Genomic DNA, 16,882 nt, shown 5'->3' with positions numbered 1-16,882 from the left:
GTTATGGCCTTGGGCTTCACAACATCCTCTGGCAAGGAGTTCCACAGGTTGACTGAGTTGTGTGAAGAAATACTTCCTTTTGTTTGTCTTAAACCTGCTGCCTGTTAATTTCATTGGGTGATCCCTAGTTCTTGTGTTATGAGAAGGAGTAAATAACACTTCATTATTTACTTTCTCCACACCAGTCAGGATTTTATAGACCTCTATCATATCCCCCCTTAGTCATCTCTTTTCCAAGCTGAAAAGTCCCAGTCTTATTAATCTCTCCTGATATGGAAGCTGTTCCATACCCCTACTCACTTTTGTTGCCCTTTTCTGAACCTTTTCCAGTTCTAATATATCTTTTTTGAGATGGGGCGACCACATCTGCACACAGTATTCAAGATGTGGGCATACCATGGATTTCTATAAGTATGTATATGGATGGATAGAGGGGTGTATGGGGATGGATAGATGGACAGATAGAGAGTGTGTATAGGGATGGATGGATAGAGAGGGTGTATGGGGATGGGTGGAGGGATGGATAGAGGAACCCAAGTGTCCTGATGTTTCCATGCCTGTCGTTACGGCGTTTCCAGCCAGTCACAGCATCTCCAGGGTGGGAACCCATTCTGGAAAAACACCCAACACTGTCCTTGCCAAGACAGAAAGGCGCAGACAGGTTTGCAGTCCCGCCACCTCACCACTAGATGTCAGGCCCAACCCGGGCTCAGCTGACGCCTGCAGCCTGCTCTGAGCTGGATCCAAGCCTGTGCACAAGCCGATTGCTTCAAGGGATGGGACACGGGACCTTTCCCGTCTAGGGGGCGTTGGTTCTGATCCAGTCCCAGGGCAGGCGATTGGCTGGCTCTGGGGTGACCCGACTCCTGTGACATGCAGAGGCCTGTGGGATGCCTAGCTGGGAGCAAGACACACCAGCCAGGAAGCGAGAGAGAGAATTCTCGGGGCCGGCTCAGAGCCCTGGGTCACACCATCCAGTGTCCCGTCTCCAGCCGTGGCTGATCGCTGACGCTTGGGACAGGTCTCGTGGTCTCACCACGTTCGGTGGTGCAGTGAGACGCAGAGGAGGAAGAAGACTCCAAAGAGGATACATCTGGCCAGCTGAGCAACGGGGGAAAACCTATTCCTTCCTGACCCCATGTGGCGGAAGCCACGAAGCATGAGATTGGATTTTACATGTTGTCTTCATGCAGAGCTGCAAGGGCCAGGCCCACGCTGCGCACAGTGCTGGTGATTCTCTTCTCCCCGAGGCCCCTGAAGGATGCGGACGGACAGGGAGATTCGTAGAGTCACACCTGCTAGGACCAGAAGGGCCTGCCACAACCATCCTGCTCACTTGCATGCACGCAGGCCAGCGAATTTCTCCCAGCAGCTGTATCTCGGGCAGAGATCTAACCACGTCGGAATGACTCCCAGCCATGGGGCACGCATCACCACCCCGGCACGCTGGTCCAACGTTTCATCGCCCTTCAGAGTTAGGAAAACACCTCTGATTTCAAGGTTGAATTTGTCCAGCCTAAACTTCCAGCCGTCGGATCTTGTGAGGCCTTGGTCAGCAAGCTTGAAAAGCTCCCGTCTAGGATCCAGCCGCCTTTGAACCTTATCTTCGTTCAGCTGAATAGACCGAGCTCCTTAAAGCTTCTTACCCTGCCCCTGGCTCATTTCTGGGGCCCTCCTAGGAGCTCGCGCTGGTATTTCCACCTCTCCTTGAACGCTGGACGTCAGAGCAGGACACAGTGCTCTAGCAGCAGTCGCACCAATGCTGTGTAAAGAGTTTCCCATCGGTGGAGCCTGGGCTGCCCCTGGGCCAGTGACTCGGGCAGCTTCTGCCAATCCACACGCAGGCCCTGTTCAGTGGGTTAAGATCCTATCACTGCATGTGGTTAGGGGGTGGGGGGAGTCTGGGAGCCAGAACTCCTGGGTTCTCTCCAAAAACAACGAGAAGTCCTTGTGGCACCTTAGAGACTAACACATTTATTTGGGCATAAGCTTTCGTGGGCTAGAACCCACTTCATCAGATGCATGGAGTGGAAAATACAGGAGCAGGTATAAATACATGAAAGGATGGGAGTTGCCTTACCAAGTGTGAGGTCAGTCTAAGGAGACCATTCAGTTTCCAGCAGGATACCAAGGGAGGGAGAATAACTTTTGAAGTGGTAATGAGAGTGGCCCATTTCAGACAGGTTTCAGAGTAACAGCCGTGTTAGTCTGTATTCGCAAAAAGAAAAGGAGGACTTGTGGCACCTTAGAGACTAACCAATTTATTTGAGCATAAACTTTCGTGAGCTACAGCTCACTTCATCGGATGCATACTGTGGAAAGTGTAGAAGATCTTTTTATACACACAAAGCATGAAAAAATACCTCCCCGCACCCCACTCTCCTGCTGGTAATAGCTTATCTAAAGTGATCACTCTCCTTACAATGTGTATGATAATCAAGTTGGGCCATTTCCAGTTGACAAGAAGGTGTGAGTAACAGTAGGGGGAAATTAGTATGGGGGAAATTGGGTTTAGGTTTTGTAATGACCCAACCACTCCCAGTCTTTATTCAGGCCTAATCTGATGGTATCTAGTTTGCAAATTAATTCCAGTTCTGCAGTTTCACGTTGGAGTCTGTTTTTAAAGTTTTTTTGTTGAAGAATTGCCACTTTTAGGTCTGTTATTGAGTGACCAGGGAGATTGAAGTGTTCTCCGACTGGTTTTTGAATGTTATGATTCCTGATGTCAGATTTGTGTCCATTTGTTCTTTTGTGTAGAGACTGTCCAGTCTGACCAATGTACATGGCAGAGGGGCATAGCTGGCACACAGTGGCATATATCACGTTGGTAGATGTGCAGGGGAACCAGCCCCTGATGGCGTGGCTGATGTGGTTAGGTCCTATGATGGTGTCCCTTGAATAGATATGTGGACAGAGTTGGCACCAGGGTTTGTTGCAGAGTTTGGTTCCTGGGTTGGTGTTTTTGCTGTGTGGTGTGTGGTTGCTGGTGAGTATTTGCTTCAGGTTGAGGGGCTGTCTGTAGGCAAGGACTGGCCTGTCTCCCAAGGTCTGTGAGAGTGAGGGATCATCCTTCAGGGTAGGTTGTAGATCCTTGATGACGCGTTGGAGAGGTTTTAGTTGGGGGCTGTAGTGGGGTTCTGTTACTGAGGACCCTCGCTAGACTGCGTGTCTACGTAGCGCAAATTCGCATTTAGCGCGGTCGCGGCCATGGATCCCAAATTTAATTACTTGAATTGCATTCATTTTAACGCGGTCCCCACTATAATGTGGTTCCCGCGTTAACGCAGTGCCACGCATGGATCCCAAATCCCGCGTTTTAGCGCGGGGTCCGGTGTGCTTTCTTTGTTGGGCCTGTCTTGTAGTACGTGACTTCTGGGTACCCTTCTGGCTCTGTCATTCTGTTTCTTCACTTCCCCAGGTGGGTAGTGTAGTTTTAAGAACTCTTGATAGAAATCCTGGGTGTTTGTCTCTGTCTGAGGGACTGGAGCAAATGCGGTTGTATCTTAGGGCTTGGCTGCAGACAATGGATCGTGTGGTGTGGTCTGGATGAAAGCTGGAGGCATGTAGGTAGGTATAGCGGTGAGTAGGTTTCCGGTATAGGATGGTGTTTATGTGACCATCGCTTATGAGCACTGTAGTGTCCAGGAAGTGGATCTCTTGTGTGGACTGGTCCAGGCTGAGGTCGATGGTGGGGTGGAAATTGTTGAAATCTTGGTGGAATTCCTCAAGGGCTTCTTTTCCATGGGTCCAGATGATGAGGATGTCATCAGTGTAGCGCAAGTAGAGTAGGGGCGTTAGGGGACGAGAGCGGAGGAAGTGTTGTTCTAAGTCAGCCATAAAAATGTTGGCATATTTTGGGGCCACGCGGGTACCCATAGCAGTGACGCTGACTTGAAGGTATACATTGTCCCCAGATGTGCAATAGTTGTGGGTGAGGACAAAGTCACAAAGTTCAGCCACCAGGTTAGCCGTGACATTATCGGGGATAGTGTTCCTGGCGGCTTGTAGTCCATCTTTGTGTGGGATGTTGGTGTAGAGGGCTTCTACATCCATAGTGGCCAGGATGGTGTTTTCAGGAAGATCACCGATGGATTGTAGTTTCCTCAGGAAGTCAGTGGTGTCTCAAAGATAGCTGGGAGTGCTGGTAGCGTAGGGCCTGAGGAGAGAGTTCTCTCCCTGGCTCTGGGAGGGGAGTGGGGTTTAGTGGGTTAGAGTAGGGGGTGCTGGGAGCCAGGACTCCTGGGTTCTATCCCTGGCTCGGGGAGGGAAGTTGGTGTCTCCTCCATTTCTTTCTCCTTCACTCCCTGCAGCTCCCAGATTCCCAGGGTTTGAACTCTGAGGTCACAGGCCAGTGGGCTGCCCGCTCCCCATGGCCAGGTCCTCCCCTGCCCTTCCCGGCCAGGTAATGCCAGCAGGGATCCTGGCTGGAGCAGAGGTGCCCAGCTGTAGGTGAGGATTTTCTCAGCCCTTCGTCACGGCTTTGGGGCAGGGGGTGAGGAAGGGGAAGAAAGTAGCAGCTCAGCGCACTGCTGAGGGAGGGGGCAACGCAGCCACTGCTGGGGGCCTCCGTGTCCTGCTGGGAGCTGGGGCAGGTACACCCTTGACAAGGTTACTGCAGCATGAGGCAGGGTGTTACCTCTAGGGGGCGCCAGCTCCAGGACAGGGACTGGCTGGCTCAGGAAATGGGACCTTTCTCCTTTAGGGGGTGCCACTCCCCTCTGGACCCCAGTCCCCTCCCAGAGCTGGGGACAGACCCCAGGAGTCCTGGTTCCCAGCCCCCTGCTCTAACCACTAGCCCGCACTCCCCTCCCAGAGCTGGGGACAGAACCCAGGAGCAGGCCTGGATTCACCACCCTGCATTCGATGCATTTGCACAGGGCCAGTGTCTCAACGCCACGTCATGGCTGGGGGCATGGGGCGGCCGGTACCCGCCTCCCACTGTAGCTGCCGCAGGCCGCCACTCGCTCAAAGCCCCATCCTCGCTCGGCAGGGCTGTGCCCGGAGCAGCCCGCAGCTTTGCCCCAGCTGCGTGGTCGCAGCACCACCCACATCGGGCCCAGCCGCCCCTCTGCCCAGGCAGCATGCAGTGACTGGTGCCTGGCAGCGCCTCTCGGATCTGCCCTGGCCCCCCCTCCCGTCTGGACCTGCTGCAAGGGGACCTTGTCCCTGAGTGCGGGGGAGCCCGCCAAGAACTTGCCTCCGGGCGACCCCCGCATGAGCTCTGGGTGTGGGAGGGAGAGGGACTGAGGGAGACCCGGGGTCCAGGGAGGGACAAGCAGGGACTGGAAGAGGGTGCCTGCCAGGTGGGGGGCAGGGACTGGAATTTGTCCCTCCGTCCCCGTTCCCTCCCAAGAAATATCTGAATTGGTGCAAATGGGGCTGCGTCCTCACCTGAAATGGTGCTGGGGAGCGGGGTGGACCCATCGTCACACAAGGAGGCTGGCCAGCCGGGCAGGGTAAGGTGAGGAGTGGGGTGGGGGAGACGGGATAACAGGGGGCTTGGGGCTCCTGCAAGGGCAGAGGATCCTGGGAAGGGGAGGGGGTAATGGGCTGGGGAGGGGGGGTTGGCAGTGGCACGGGTGTGTGTGTGTGTGTGTGTGTGTCAATTTCCATAGCGCACAGGGCCCAAGAACTGGCCCAGCCCCCCTCCGCTGTAACCACCAGACCCCGCCTCCCTCCCAGAGCTGGGCAGAGAACCCAGGAGTCCTGGCTCCCAGCCCCCCCGCTCTACCCCACTAGAGAGGCAAGAACGGTGGTTCCAAGCCCCCCGCCAGCGGATGCGCCCTCAAGGCTGCTCCATGGGGCAGGCAGGATGAGACCAGACGGGCGCCTGCCCAGGCCCCTGGCTAAGGCAGCCATGGCCTCCAGCCAGCGAGGAGACAAGGGTGGGCCCTGGGCGGCCGGCTCAGCCAGTCTGTCCCTTTTCCTCCTCCCGCCCCATTCTCTCTCCTCGCGCTCTCCTCTTCATTGTCCTTTTTTTGTCCTCTTTTTTTCTTTGCTTAGTCATTCTTTCTTTCTTTTTGCTTGGTTCTCCCTCCTCTCGTTTTACATTCATTCATTCTTTCCCCCTTTCTTTTTCATTCTTTCCGTGTGCTGTCTTTTTCATTCATTCTTTTCCCCCTTTTGTTCCTTTCCTCCTTTTGTTCCTTTCCCCCTTTTTCTTTCTTTCTTTCTTTCTTTCTTTCTTTCTTTCTTTCTTTCTTTCTTTCTTTCTTTCTTTCTTTCTTTCTTTCTTTCTTATGCATTCAGTCCTTTCCCTTCCTCTCTCTCTTTCGTTCCTTCTTCCCTTTTTCTCCCATTCCTTCTTTCCTTGGCCTTTCCCTCTGGTCTCCCCGCCCAGCCACCCACCCTGTGCGTGCTTTCTCGGGCTTTGCGGGGCACCCCATGCCGTGTATACGTGGGCGGCGGTGGGGGGAAGACAGCATTAGGCCTGCCTCCCAGCCTGGTTCTCCTTCTTCCCCCGTCACACCCAGTTTAGCCGCAATCCCACTTAAAAACCTGTACAACAAAAGGAGACTACAACTCCCAGTGCCCCTTGCGCCCGGGCCGACACCCTGCGGCCCCCCTCCCCCCACCGCCTCTACGTGTCCGGGGCTCTGCTGTCCAATGGGCTCCGCGCGCGTGATCCCAGCGGGCCAATCAGCGGGCTGGCCGCCCTCCAGCTTATAAAAGCTTTGTCTATATCAGCCCCAGCCCCTCTCGCTCTCGCTTTTGCGGCCGCTTGGAACGTTCGCTCCCGGCGCGTTCGGCGGAGAGAACCTTGAGCTCCCCAGCGTTCTATTCTTCCAAGGGCGCCGGATCAGGCTAGACCAAAGGGAGGCAAGATGAGGGAAATCGTCCACATCCAGGCTGGCCAGTGCGGCAACCAGATCGGTGCCAAGGTGAGTGAGGAGCCTCGTGTGCTTCCAAACGAATGGAGCTTCATGAGCAAAGGGGGGGGGGACGATCCCAGCATATTGTGTGTGGGGGGGTGTTAAGGAGGAAAAGGGTTTAAACTCCTGGATCTCCTGAAGGAGGAAACTGCCTCCGCCCCGGATTTTTTGGGGCGGCGGTGGGAGGGGCAGCAGCTATTGCTCTTGCAGGGCGAGTTTGGGGGAGGCGGCTCCATTTTGGCAATTGAAATCAAGGCGGGGTGGTGTGAGCATTTTCGGGGGGGGGGGAGAGAAGAGGATCGGGCGCGTTTATAAACCCGTCTCGATTTTTTTCCATCCGATTTTTTTTTTAAATCCGGATTTAAAACCGTTGCGCCGTTTTGAATTCACCCCTCCCCTCCGATTTTTATATTTTTTTTTAAACCCGGGACTTTAGACTCCGGATTCCAGCCAGTCCCGGCATTAGAAAGGCGATTTGCAGTTAACGGGATTAGCCGGCGCAGCAGATGACTCAGACCCAGGGGAGCTGGGGGGGGGGAGGGGGTTTGCAGAGGGGGATGGGCGGTGGGAGGGGGGGGCAGGCAGGAAACTTCCCCGCCCGCTACGCGCTTTCCAGCGGTTTTAGCGCCAAACCCAACCCGCCTGCTGCTGTGGGGTGGGGGGGGGGGGGGGGGCGTGTCCGGCGCTGCAAGGATCTGGCTTTGGTCTCGCTCGGGAGCGGGTCCGGATTCCCCTGGCAGAGCCCCCGCCGGGTCTGGCTGCGGATTAACCTAGTGTCTCTCCCCCCGCCCGCCTCTCTGCTGCTGGTTAATTTCACGTCCTCTTTCTCTGCTGGTTAGTTTCAACCCCGCCCTTTGATCTCCATTGTCTGCCGCCAGGGGCGAGAGATGGGGTGAGAGGGGACATTTCCCTCCCTAACTGCTATGGGGGGGGGGGAATATGAACCCCCCTCCAGATCTTGAGATAGATAGCGGCAAAATCACCCCCCCACCCCCCACATTTCTCTTCCGTTAATCAGTGGAAGGGGGGTATTGTTCTCCAGGGTTAGGGGCGTTGCCTTATATAGGAAATATTTCCCCCCCCCCCCCCCAATTCTTCTCACTTGCTCTCTGGGGTCACCCTACCCTGCCCAGTGTGTAATAACCCCCCGCCCTTGCCCCCCTGCTTGCTAGATCCGGAGTGAGGCCTCTTTCCTCTCCTGGAGCCCCTTGGAAACCTTCAGTTACAGTGTTGCAGTTTGGGGGGGGGGGGTTACCTTAAAATGTTGCAATGTGTGGGGGGGAAATCTTGTTTCAGTTGCAAATAAAGAATGTTACTTCTGGCGCCAAACCGCCCCTCCCCCCCCCCCTCCTCCTCCTTTCCCCTCCCCACCCACCATCTTCCCCACCTCTTTGTCTGCCGGCCCCACATGGCTGGCTGCAAGGCTGGCTTGATTCCCCCACCTCCTGGCCTAGAGCTATCCCTGCCCAGGGGTGCCTGATCCCTTCCCGTGGGTCCCCGGCTCCCCGCCCCCCCGGAGGCCAGTGGGATCTCCAGTTTAAGCTGAGACACACACCACATCCTTTGTGCCTGTAATGGCCGCCCTTGCACAGCTGGGGGGAGGGAAGGGGGGGGGGTGGTTTCCAGGCGGCTGCTAGACACTGAGGGACTTTCTGTGCCTAAAGAAGGGCCTGTTTGCAGTTGGATGGCTGCAAAATCTCCCCCCGCCCCCAAGCAGTTGGCTGGCTCTGGCGCTGGGTTTCTCCACCTGGTGGGGTGGACAAAGAGACTTTCTTTGAGCCAGTGCAGAACTAGGAGCATCCCTGCTCAAGGGACCCACCAGGCCCTGAGTTTTTATTTTTACGGCAGGGATGTTAACCCTCCTGCATCACGCACCTCATCCCCCGCCCCACCCAGCCTCACCTCTGCCTGACCGGGTTTGCCAGGCGGGCTTGATTCTGCGCTAGGCGTGGCTGGCAAATGAGGGGCGCTGACCCCACAGCCAGGCGATACCAGGCGATATCGCAGGGGTGCGCTGTGGGAGGGCTGCCGATCGATCCCCCTCTGCCTAGATCCCCATAACGGAGATCCAGTCCCCCCCTCCCCCCCCATGCACGCTTTAAAACTGGCCTCTCTGCAAGGCCAGGGTGGGTGCGGCTCTAATAAGAAAGACCCCACCCAGCAAATTCTTGCAGCGAGACCCAGACGTGGCTGCAAATGGCTGCTCTGTCAGAAGATCATGACCCCCCAAAAAACCTGCCGGGCCAGGAATGTTTGGGGGGAATCTAAAGCAGGTTTTTCTGCCCCTCCCAAAGAGCCTTCCTGGCTCCTGTTAGAGCCGTTCAGTTTCTCCATCTGGAATCACTCTGCATTTGCACCAGGGTCCCTGAGATCAGAATCCAGCCCTGAATCCGCTGACTCAGGGTCTGGCTACACTGCTTATTAAAGCCGGCCTCTGACGCAGGGCCCAAGCCCCCCTGCTGTCCACACGCAAATCAGCCTGACCCGCGTCGGCAAGCGCTCACAGCCTGGGTCCTAGGACCCCGCTCTGGTCCAAGTCATGTCTTTCTGCCGTGTGGACGCAGTCCAAGCCGCAGCCCCGGGTCAGGTTTGTGCAGTGTGGACGCGTTAGCACGCCTGTGAGCCCCCGGCCATGGAAAGCCCAGGTTTCCCATGCAGAGAGGTTGCTGAAGCACAACCGAGTCCACAAGCCTGGGGTCCCACAGCCCCGGTTTACAATGGAGTGTAGACGCAACCTCAGTGACCCTGGTGTAAATCCAGATCCACTCCAGATTGACACCAGAGTTGCTGCGATCAGTGCAATTGGCTGCCACCTTCCTCACTGATCCACGCTGCGGCTGGGGGTGGATTTCCTGGTGCAGTGACCCGTGCTGCCAGAAATGCCAGGGATGTTGAAGGGGTCGGCTGGGCTGCCCTTGTGTTGTGGGTGGGGTGGGGTCCTGGCGGTGGGGGCTGGGGTGGAAACCAGAGATGTGTTCTCTGTGACAGATGCCCTGACGCTGCTTTGTCCCAGGCAGGCTTGGGGGTGGGAGCAGGCTTGACTGGGGACAGCAGTCAGTGACCCCTCCCCACCCCCCCAGTGGATTGATTTCACTGGTAGCCTGTTCAAACAGTCCCTGTCCTTGAGCCCAGGGGGCTGGGTGGGCCCCTGGCCGCACCCTGCTGGGGCTGAACACGGCTGGGATGATCTGTTAATGGCCAGCCAGCCCCACACCCTGGTTTGCAATGTCCAAAGGCTCCTTTCAAAGCAGCCGGCTAAGAGGTGACTTAACTGACCAGCCGTCCTGGCTCCCAGCGCCCCCCCCCCCCCCCCCAGCTCTAACCCACTAGCCCCCACTCCCCTCCCAGAGCCAGGGAGAGAACCTAGGAGTCCTGGCTCCCAGCCCCCCTGCCCTAACCCGCTAGCCCCTACTCCCCTGCCCTAACCCGCTAGCCCCCACTCCCCTGCCAGAGCCGGGGAGAGAACTCAGGAGTCCTGGCTCCCAGCCCCCCCTGCTCTAACCACTAGACCCCACTCCCCTCCCAGAGCCAGGGAGAGAACCCAGGAGTCCTGGCGCCCAGCCCCCCCGCTCTAACCCGCTAGCCCCCACTCCCCTCCCAGAGCTGGGGAGAGAACCCAGGAGTCCTGGCTCCCAGCCCCCCCTGCTCTAACCCGCTAGCCCCCACTCCCGTCCCAGAGCCGGGGAGAGAACCCGGGCGTCCTGGCTCCCAGCCTCCCCTGCTCTAACCCGCTAGCCCCCACTCCCCTGCCAGAGCCAGGGAGAGAACCCAGGCGTCCTGGCTCCCAGCCCCCCTGCTGTAACCAGCTAGCCCCCACTCCCCGAGCCCAGGCTCAGAGCCCCAGGAGGGCTGACACCTGCGGCTGAGAAGTGGCTGAACAGCGCTGAAGCCGCCAGCCCGCAGCAAGCGGGGGCGGGGAATCGGCTCGTAGGCTCAGCCGGGCGCCATCTGCTCTTTGCTCGGCTCAGAGGCGGGAAGCTGGATTTGCATCAGGGCTGGGGGAGGGGCGTGCGATGGGGCACAGCTCAGTCGGGGGGGGGTGTGGCGGCGCTCAGGGGTGGCACCACCAATCCCAGCGCTGCCACCAGCACTCTGCCGTCCCTGCCCTGGCTGGCTGCCGCAGGGCTCCGGGGCAGGCCCACGGCCAGGGAGCGCTTCGGGCGGCAGAGGAAATCTGAAACAGCAGCAATTGTTCCCTGCTGGGCTGGGTTTGACCAGGGCTGTGGCCGCTGGTGCTTAGCCCAGGGCTGGGGGGGGGGGGGGCACGTTGGCTCAGGCGTCACTTCCCTGGAGCGGGGACTGAGGGGGTGAGTGCCCGGCTCACCCTCCCTGGCAAGGCAGAGCAGAGCCCCGCGGGAGCGCGAGACCACAGCCAAGTGTGGGGAGAGACAGGGATGCCCCGGTGGGGGTGGGGCGAGAGGGCTCTGTCCTGGGGGGGGGGAGGGAGGGTGATGCACTCCAGTGGGCTGGAGATGTGATGCCAGAGGGGCCTCCTCTCTCCCCGCCCCCCCCCTCGTCCCAGCCTCCCCAGCAGTGGGGATGTCGGAGCCCCAGAGATCTGTCTGGGGTAGGATTAGCTTTGCGGGGGGGTGGGTGGGGGGAACTTGCCCTGGTCCCCGCTCCCATGCTCGACCGTCACTTCTCACCCCAACCTAGGGATGGGCATGGAGGGGGGAGGGGACCTCATAACACCCCCGCCAGGGGGTCCGAGCAGCACCTCAAACTTCCATGGGGTCCCTCTGCCACTAGGGGGCAGCCTTGCCGGTGTGGTGTGTTGCTGCCCCCACACAGCCGGCAGGGGGTGGGGGGCGATGTGCAGTCCTAGGGGAAGCCCCTCTTTCTGGACCAGGCTGTGATCACCTGTTGGGGGCATTGCTGGCTCTGGCTGGCTGCGCATGGTGGGCGTGGCACCATCATGTGCCCTTTGTATGCCGGGGGCAGAGCTAATGGGGACATGCCGGGGGGGGGCTCAGATGTGGGGTAACCACCCTTGGGCTGGCAGCTGCAGGACTAGCTGAGATCCGCCCCCCCAGAGAAGAGCCGTGTCCCCTTGCGGGAGGGGTGGCTGGTACAAGGATGGGGGGAGGCAGCCGTCCCAATGACCCCCCCTCCCTGCTGTCACCCCTAGTTCTGGGAGGTGATCAGTGACGAGCACGGCATCGACCCCACCGGCACCTACCACGGCGACAGCGACCTGCAGCTCGACCGCATCAGCGTCTATTACAACGAGGCCACAGGTACTGCTGGGGGGGGGGATTCCCCTCCACAAACACCCGTGGTTTGGTATGTGGGGATTGGGGTGGTCTGAGATTGTTCCCCCCCATATATATATATACACATGGTTTGGCCTGGTCCCCCCCCACGTGTTCCCATGGTTTGAGCCAGCCCCCCTCCCCTATATGCAGGGAATGGGAGGGTCCAGGGATCCTTCCCCATAAATACTCGTGGCTTGGTCCTGGTCCAGTCTGTTCCACTCCCCATGCCATGTGTGGGTTGGTCTGATCCTGGGCACCCCCGTTGCACATGCCCCAAAGGCTAGGTCCCCCCCTTTCTTCCCACATGGCTGGGACCAAACCCTTTCAGTGCATTAGTGTCTAATGGCTGCGGGGATCCCTCTGCACCCATGGGATTCAATCAACCCCAAATTCCTCTTCCTGGGTAACCCAGGCCCCCTAAGCCCATCCTGCTGCCTCTTGGTTTGGTTGACCCATCCCTGCTGAGACTCTTCTCGCTCCCCCTCTAGGCGGTAAATATGTCCCTCGCGCCATCTTGGTCGATTTGGAACCGGGCACCATGGACTCCGTCCGCTCCGGTCCCTTCGGCCAGATCTTCCGACCAGACAACTTCGTCTTCGGTAAGATTCCCATCGTCCCTCCGTGCGGTGTCTCTGCTGGGGCCCTGGGGTTGGCTGTGGGTGACTGAGAATTACCCAGTGGTTGACCCCCCTGATCTTGGCCCTCGTGTAGCGAGAAGGGTGGGGTCGCTTCTCTGGTTCAAACTCGAGTTTCTAGGCTTCGTCTTCTCAACTGAGTCCAGATTGGGCCTAGTAGCAGCCTGCAGACAGTCCCCCTAAATTTTGGAGTCGCCAATGCGTTATGGCTTTGAGATGGGCCTTGTCGGATCTGGTGGGCATGGGGCATGCATGGGGGGGACCCAGCTGACTTCAGTTCACTGTTTGGAGCTAGGGGTGCGTCCCTCAGCCATGGCCACGTTCCCAGAGCGGTGGCTTGCATTAGGTTCCCCTGGTCTAACAATTGGAGGCCACTTAGATGCCATGGTAACCGGGCATCTTCCCCCATCTGTGAGCCCAACCCAACTGAGGACCTGATGCTTCTCTTAGACCACTGGGGGAACTGGCCCATGTCCCCCAGGGGACTCCACTGGAGGTAATTCAGGGGCATGACTGGCCAAGGAGCGGCTGGTTCCCCAGTGCCTTTGCCCAATGCTTGTGGCTTCTTCCCCTCCACCCCATCCCTACAGGCCAGAGCGGAGCTGGTAACAACTGGGCCAAGGGGCACTACACGGAGGGGGCCGAGCTGGTGGACTCGGTGCTGGACGTGGTGAGGAAGGAGGCGGAGAGCTGCGACTGCCTGCAGGGCTTCCAGCTGACCCACTCGCTGGGCGGCGGCACCGGCTCGGGCATGGGCACGCTGCTGATCAGCAAGATCCGGGAGGAGTACCCCGACCGCATCATGAACACCTTCAGCGTGGTGCCGTCGCCCAAGGTCTCGGACACGGTGGTGGAGCCCTACAACGCCACCCTGTCCGTCCACCAGCTGGTGGAGAACACGGACGAGACCTACTGCATCGACAACGAGGCCCTGTACGACATCTGCTTCCGCACCCTCAAGCTCACCACCCCCACCTACGGCGACCTCAACCACCTGGTCTCAGCCACCATGAGCGGCGTCACCACCTGCCTCCGTTTCCCCGGGCAGCTCAACGCCGACCTCCGCAAACTGGCCGTCAACATGGTGCCCTTCCCTCGCCTCCACTTCTTCATGCCCGGCTTTGCCCCCTTGACCAGCCGCGGCAGCCAGCAGTACCGGGCCTTGACCGTGCCGGAGCTGACCCAGCAGGTCTTCGACGCTAAGAACATGATGGCGGCCTGTGACCCCCGCCACGGGCGCTACCTCACGGTGGCGGCCGTCTTCCGCGGCCGCATGTCCATGAAGGAGGTGGACGAGCAGATGCTGAACGTGCAGAACAAGAACAGCAGCTACTTCGTGGAGTGGATCCCCAACAACGTCAAGACGGCCGTGTGCGACATCCCGCCCCGCGGGCTCAAGATGGCCGTCACTTTCATCGGCAACAGCACGGCCATCCAGGAGCTCTTCAAGCGCATCTCGGAGCAGTTCACCGCCATGTTCCGCCGCAAGGCTTTCCTCCACTGGTACACGGGCGAGGGCATGGACGAGATGGAGTTCACCGAGGCGGAGAGCAACATGAACGACTTGGTGTCCGAGTACCAGCAGTACCAGGATGCCACGGCCGAGGAGGAAGAGGACTTCGGGGAAGAGGCTGAAGAAGAAGCTTGAAGCTTCACCCACCACCGTGATTGCGCCCGCACAAATTAATTCTTTTTAAAACAAAACCCCACATCGCATCATGTTCCAGTTTTCTTTCTCTCTCCCTTCTCAACTGTCTTCTCCATCCAGGTTCCTCCAGGGCTGAGCTTACTCTGGTTCCCTGATCTCCCACGTAAACATCACCTTGGGCATCGGAGCGAGAGATGCCACTTCTGCTGTCACTCTCCACCCCTCAGCTGTCTTCTCTTCTTCCCCAGCACTGATTTATTGTGAGGTTCTGTCTCCAATAAAAGTCAGATCCCCTTTCTCTGTAACTGTCTACATCCAACAGCATCTCCCCTCTGCTCTCTCTCAAAGAGGGAGTTTAAATTTTGGTGATTCTTCTCAGCCCATGCTCGTCTCACTGAGGGGTCTTCAGGGATGGGAGAAGATGGAGCATGGGGATAACGGAGGGCTTGGTTGGGTTGTCTTAAGACCTGAAATGTAACCCAAGGGATGTGCAAAATTAAAGGTCCCAAAGCAGGGTTGATAGATTGTCCCTTCTTTGGCCCAGTGGCCTAGCAACCTGGAGCCAGGTCTTGAGAGAGACCTCTTTGCTGACTTCTTCCTGCTCTGGTCTTTATTGAAGGAGCTTCTCGCGTGTAGCTGCCATCCTGTAGGTAGTGTCAGGCAGGTGCCAAACTCTTCTAGCAAAACCAGTAGAGTTGGGAGCTGTGAAGTTGATTAGCAGGAACAAGATGGATCGGTTTGTGGGAGCCCCACCACTGGAGAAGGTGGGGGATGTGAGGCTGGTCTGGACCCAAGGAAGTCTAGTTGGTTGCTTGTTAGACTGAGCAGAAGGTAGAAAGAGGTGGCCCTGAACTGGTTAGACCTTGTAGGCAACTAAATAATACCAGAAGCAGAGCAGGCCTGGCAGAAACATCTGGTCCTACTTCGGGGAAGGAGATTCAGTTTGCTTTTGCCATTAGCAAGTTTCCCTGCTGCACCTTCCTCCTCGGGGACAATGAGCTCGTGGCTGAATGCAGTGGGACTTGGGGGAGGAGAGTCTAGTGGAGGGGAGAAGGGATAGAACCCAGGAGTCCTGCCCCCCTGCTGTGGGAGGGGGACTCCAGGACCCCTGGGTTAGATTTATGGGTCTGCTACTATGGTGAGAGCTGCTTGATCAAGGAACTCCTTCCCCCTCCTGGCTGGACGTGAGCATGTTTGCAAAGCTGTAGGAGATGCTGGAGCCCTGGCATGAAACCCCCCCGAACCTGTCTCTGTACCACCCCGCTCAACGTGTCCCCGTGTCTCTGTGAAGGTCCCATCCACCAGTTGCGTGGATCTAAGTTCTGGAGCTGCCTGGCCCGCCCACACCCTCAAAGGGTGCGTCCCTGGCTTCCCCTAGTCAATATGCTTTCTGTTGGGGGATCAGCCCCCTGCTTTTCCAGGCGGGGGCCTCCCTCCCCTTTTCATTTCTGTTCCTGCCCCTATGCTGAGGATTTGACCCACAGATTTTTTGGGGGGGGGGGGGGAAATGGGGAGGTGGTTCTCTTCCTTGTATCAATTTGGCTCCAGATCAGCGGACACCCCCCCCCCCTCCCCATACCCTCTACCTCCCCTGGTGCCCTAGATAAGTCAACTGAGCCAGGCTCTCCAGGGATGAAAGGGCACAAGCCACATGGGTCATGGAGCTGGTCTCTGCCATCTCAGCAGCCTTTGGGGAAAGGGTCAGGGCAGGCCACAGCCAGGGTGTTTGTTCCCCCCAGGGTAGTTTCTCCCAGCAGAAAGGAAAATATCCGCCCACGGGGCTCTCATTTCTTCTCCAGGTTGGGGGATGGTCCTGCTGGAGGCAAAGTTGGGGGGGCTGTAAACGTAGATTGTCCCCATGTTCTGTGGGGCTCAGTTGGCCCCCAAGGTCCTGCCGCCAGGGATCAGCCCGCAGCTCCTTAGAGGAGACAACTCAGCCCTGGAGGAATTAAAGGGGAAGAGAGTTGGGGAGGGGGGACCCCCCCACTGCTGTGGGATGCAGCTGGAGGTCCCACCCAGTGGGGCCCCCTCCACTCGGGCTAGCGCTGGCCTGTCTGGTTCTGTCTCATCAGCTCAGTCTCTTCTTTTCTTTTTTTGCCCTCTCGCTTGCTCCATCTTTCTCTCGTTTTTTTTTTTTAAACTGCTTTTTTCATATTGAAAAGACGACGTTCTGCGAAAGAATAAACCAATTTTTTTTTAAAATTTCCTGACTGTCTCCTGGCTCTGTGTGTGTGTCTGTCTGTGGGGGGGGGGGACACGACGGCAGCCTGAGTAGCCCCTGCCCCTCCCCCCTGCATGGTGGCTTCGGCTGTCAGGAAAACTTCCCCAAAGTGCAGCCCCTGCCCGAGTCCTGATCCCACCAACCCCAGCTCCCCTGGGGTCCCCCCTGCCCCCCAACGCCTGAGCTCTGCCGGTGCCCCTCACTCCCAACCTGCAGCCCCCAGCTAGCCCGGCCCTGAGCTCTCCTCCCCA

At 58.1% G+C, this 16,882-nt stretch overlaps 1 protein-coding gene across 1 annotated transcript; it reads left to right on the top strand.

The window, feature by feature from the left end:
- Positions 1-5,862: 5,862 nt before the first annotated feature.
- On the top strand, positions 5,863-16,616 carry TUBB (tubulin beta class I). The gene is made up of 4 exons (XM_037914050.2): positions 5,863-6,881; positions 12,001-12,109; positions 12,616-12,726; positions 13,353-16,616. Exons 1-4 carry the CDS (start codon positions 6,825-6,827, stop codon positions 14,408-14,410), a joined length of 1,335 nt encoding a protein of 444 aa, XP_037769978.1. The 5' UTR covers positions 5,863-6,824; the 3' UTR covers positions 14,411-16,616.
- Positions 16,617-16,882: the final 266 nt, after the last annotated feature.

The sequence above is a fragment of the Chelonia mydas genome, chromosome 14 (genome assembly GCF_015237465.2).
Source record: "Chelonia mydas isolate rCheMyd1 chromosome 14, rCheMyd1.pri.v2, whole genome shotgun sequence".
Lineage (NCBI taxonomy): Eukaryota > Metazoa > Chordata > Testudines > Cheloniidae > Chelonia > Chelonia mydas.
This window is presented reverse-complemented; position numbering and strand designations above follow the sequence as displayed.

What these genes read in the sequence shown, in the direction of transcription:
- TUBB (XM_037914050.2), top strand. Translation starts at nt 6,825, where the DNA reads ATGAGGGAAATCGTCCACATCCAGGCTGGCCAGTGCGGCAACCAGATC. An exon ending in CTATTACAACGAGGCCACAG is followed by an intron (nt 12,110 to 12,615) that starts GTACTGCTGGGG and finishes CTCCCCCTCTAG; the next exon opens with GCGGTAAATATGTCCCTCGC. An exon ending in ACCAGACAACTTCGTCTTCG is followed by an intron (nt 12,727 to 13,352) that starts GTAAGATTCCCA and finishes CCATCCCTACAG; the next exon opens with GCCAGAGCGGAGCTGGTAAC.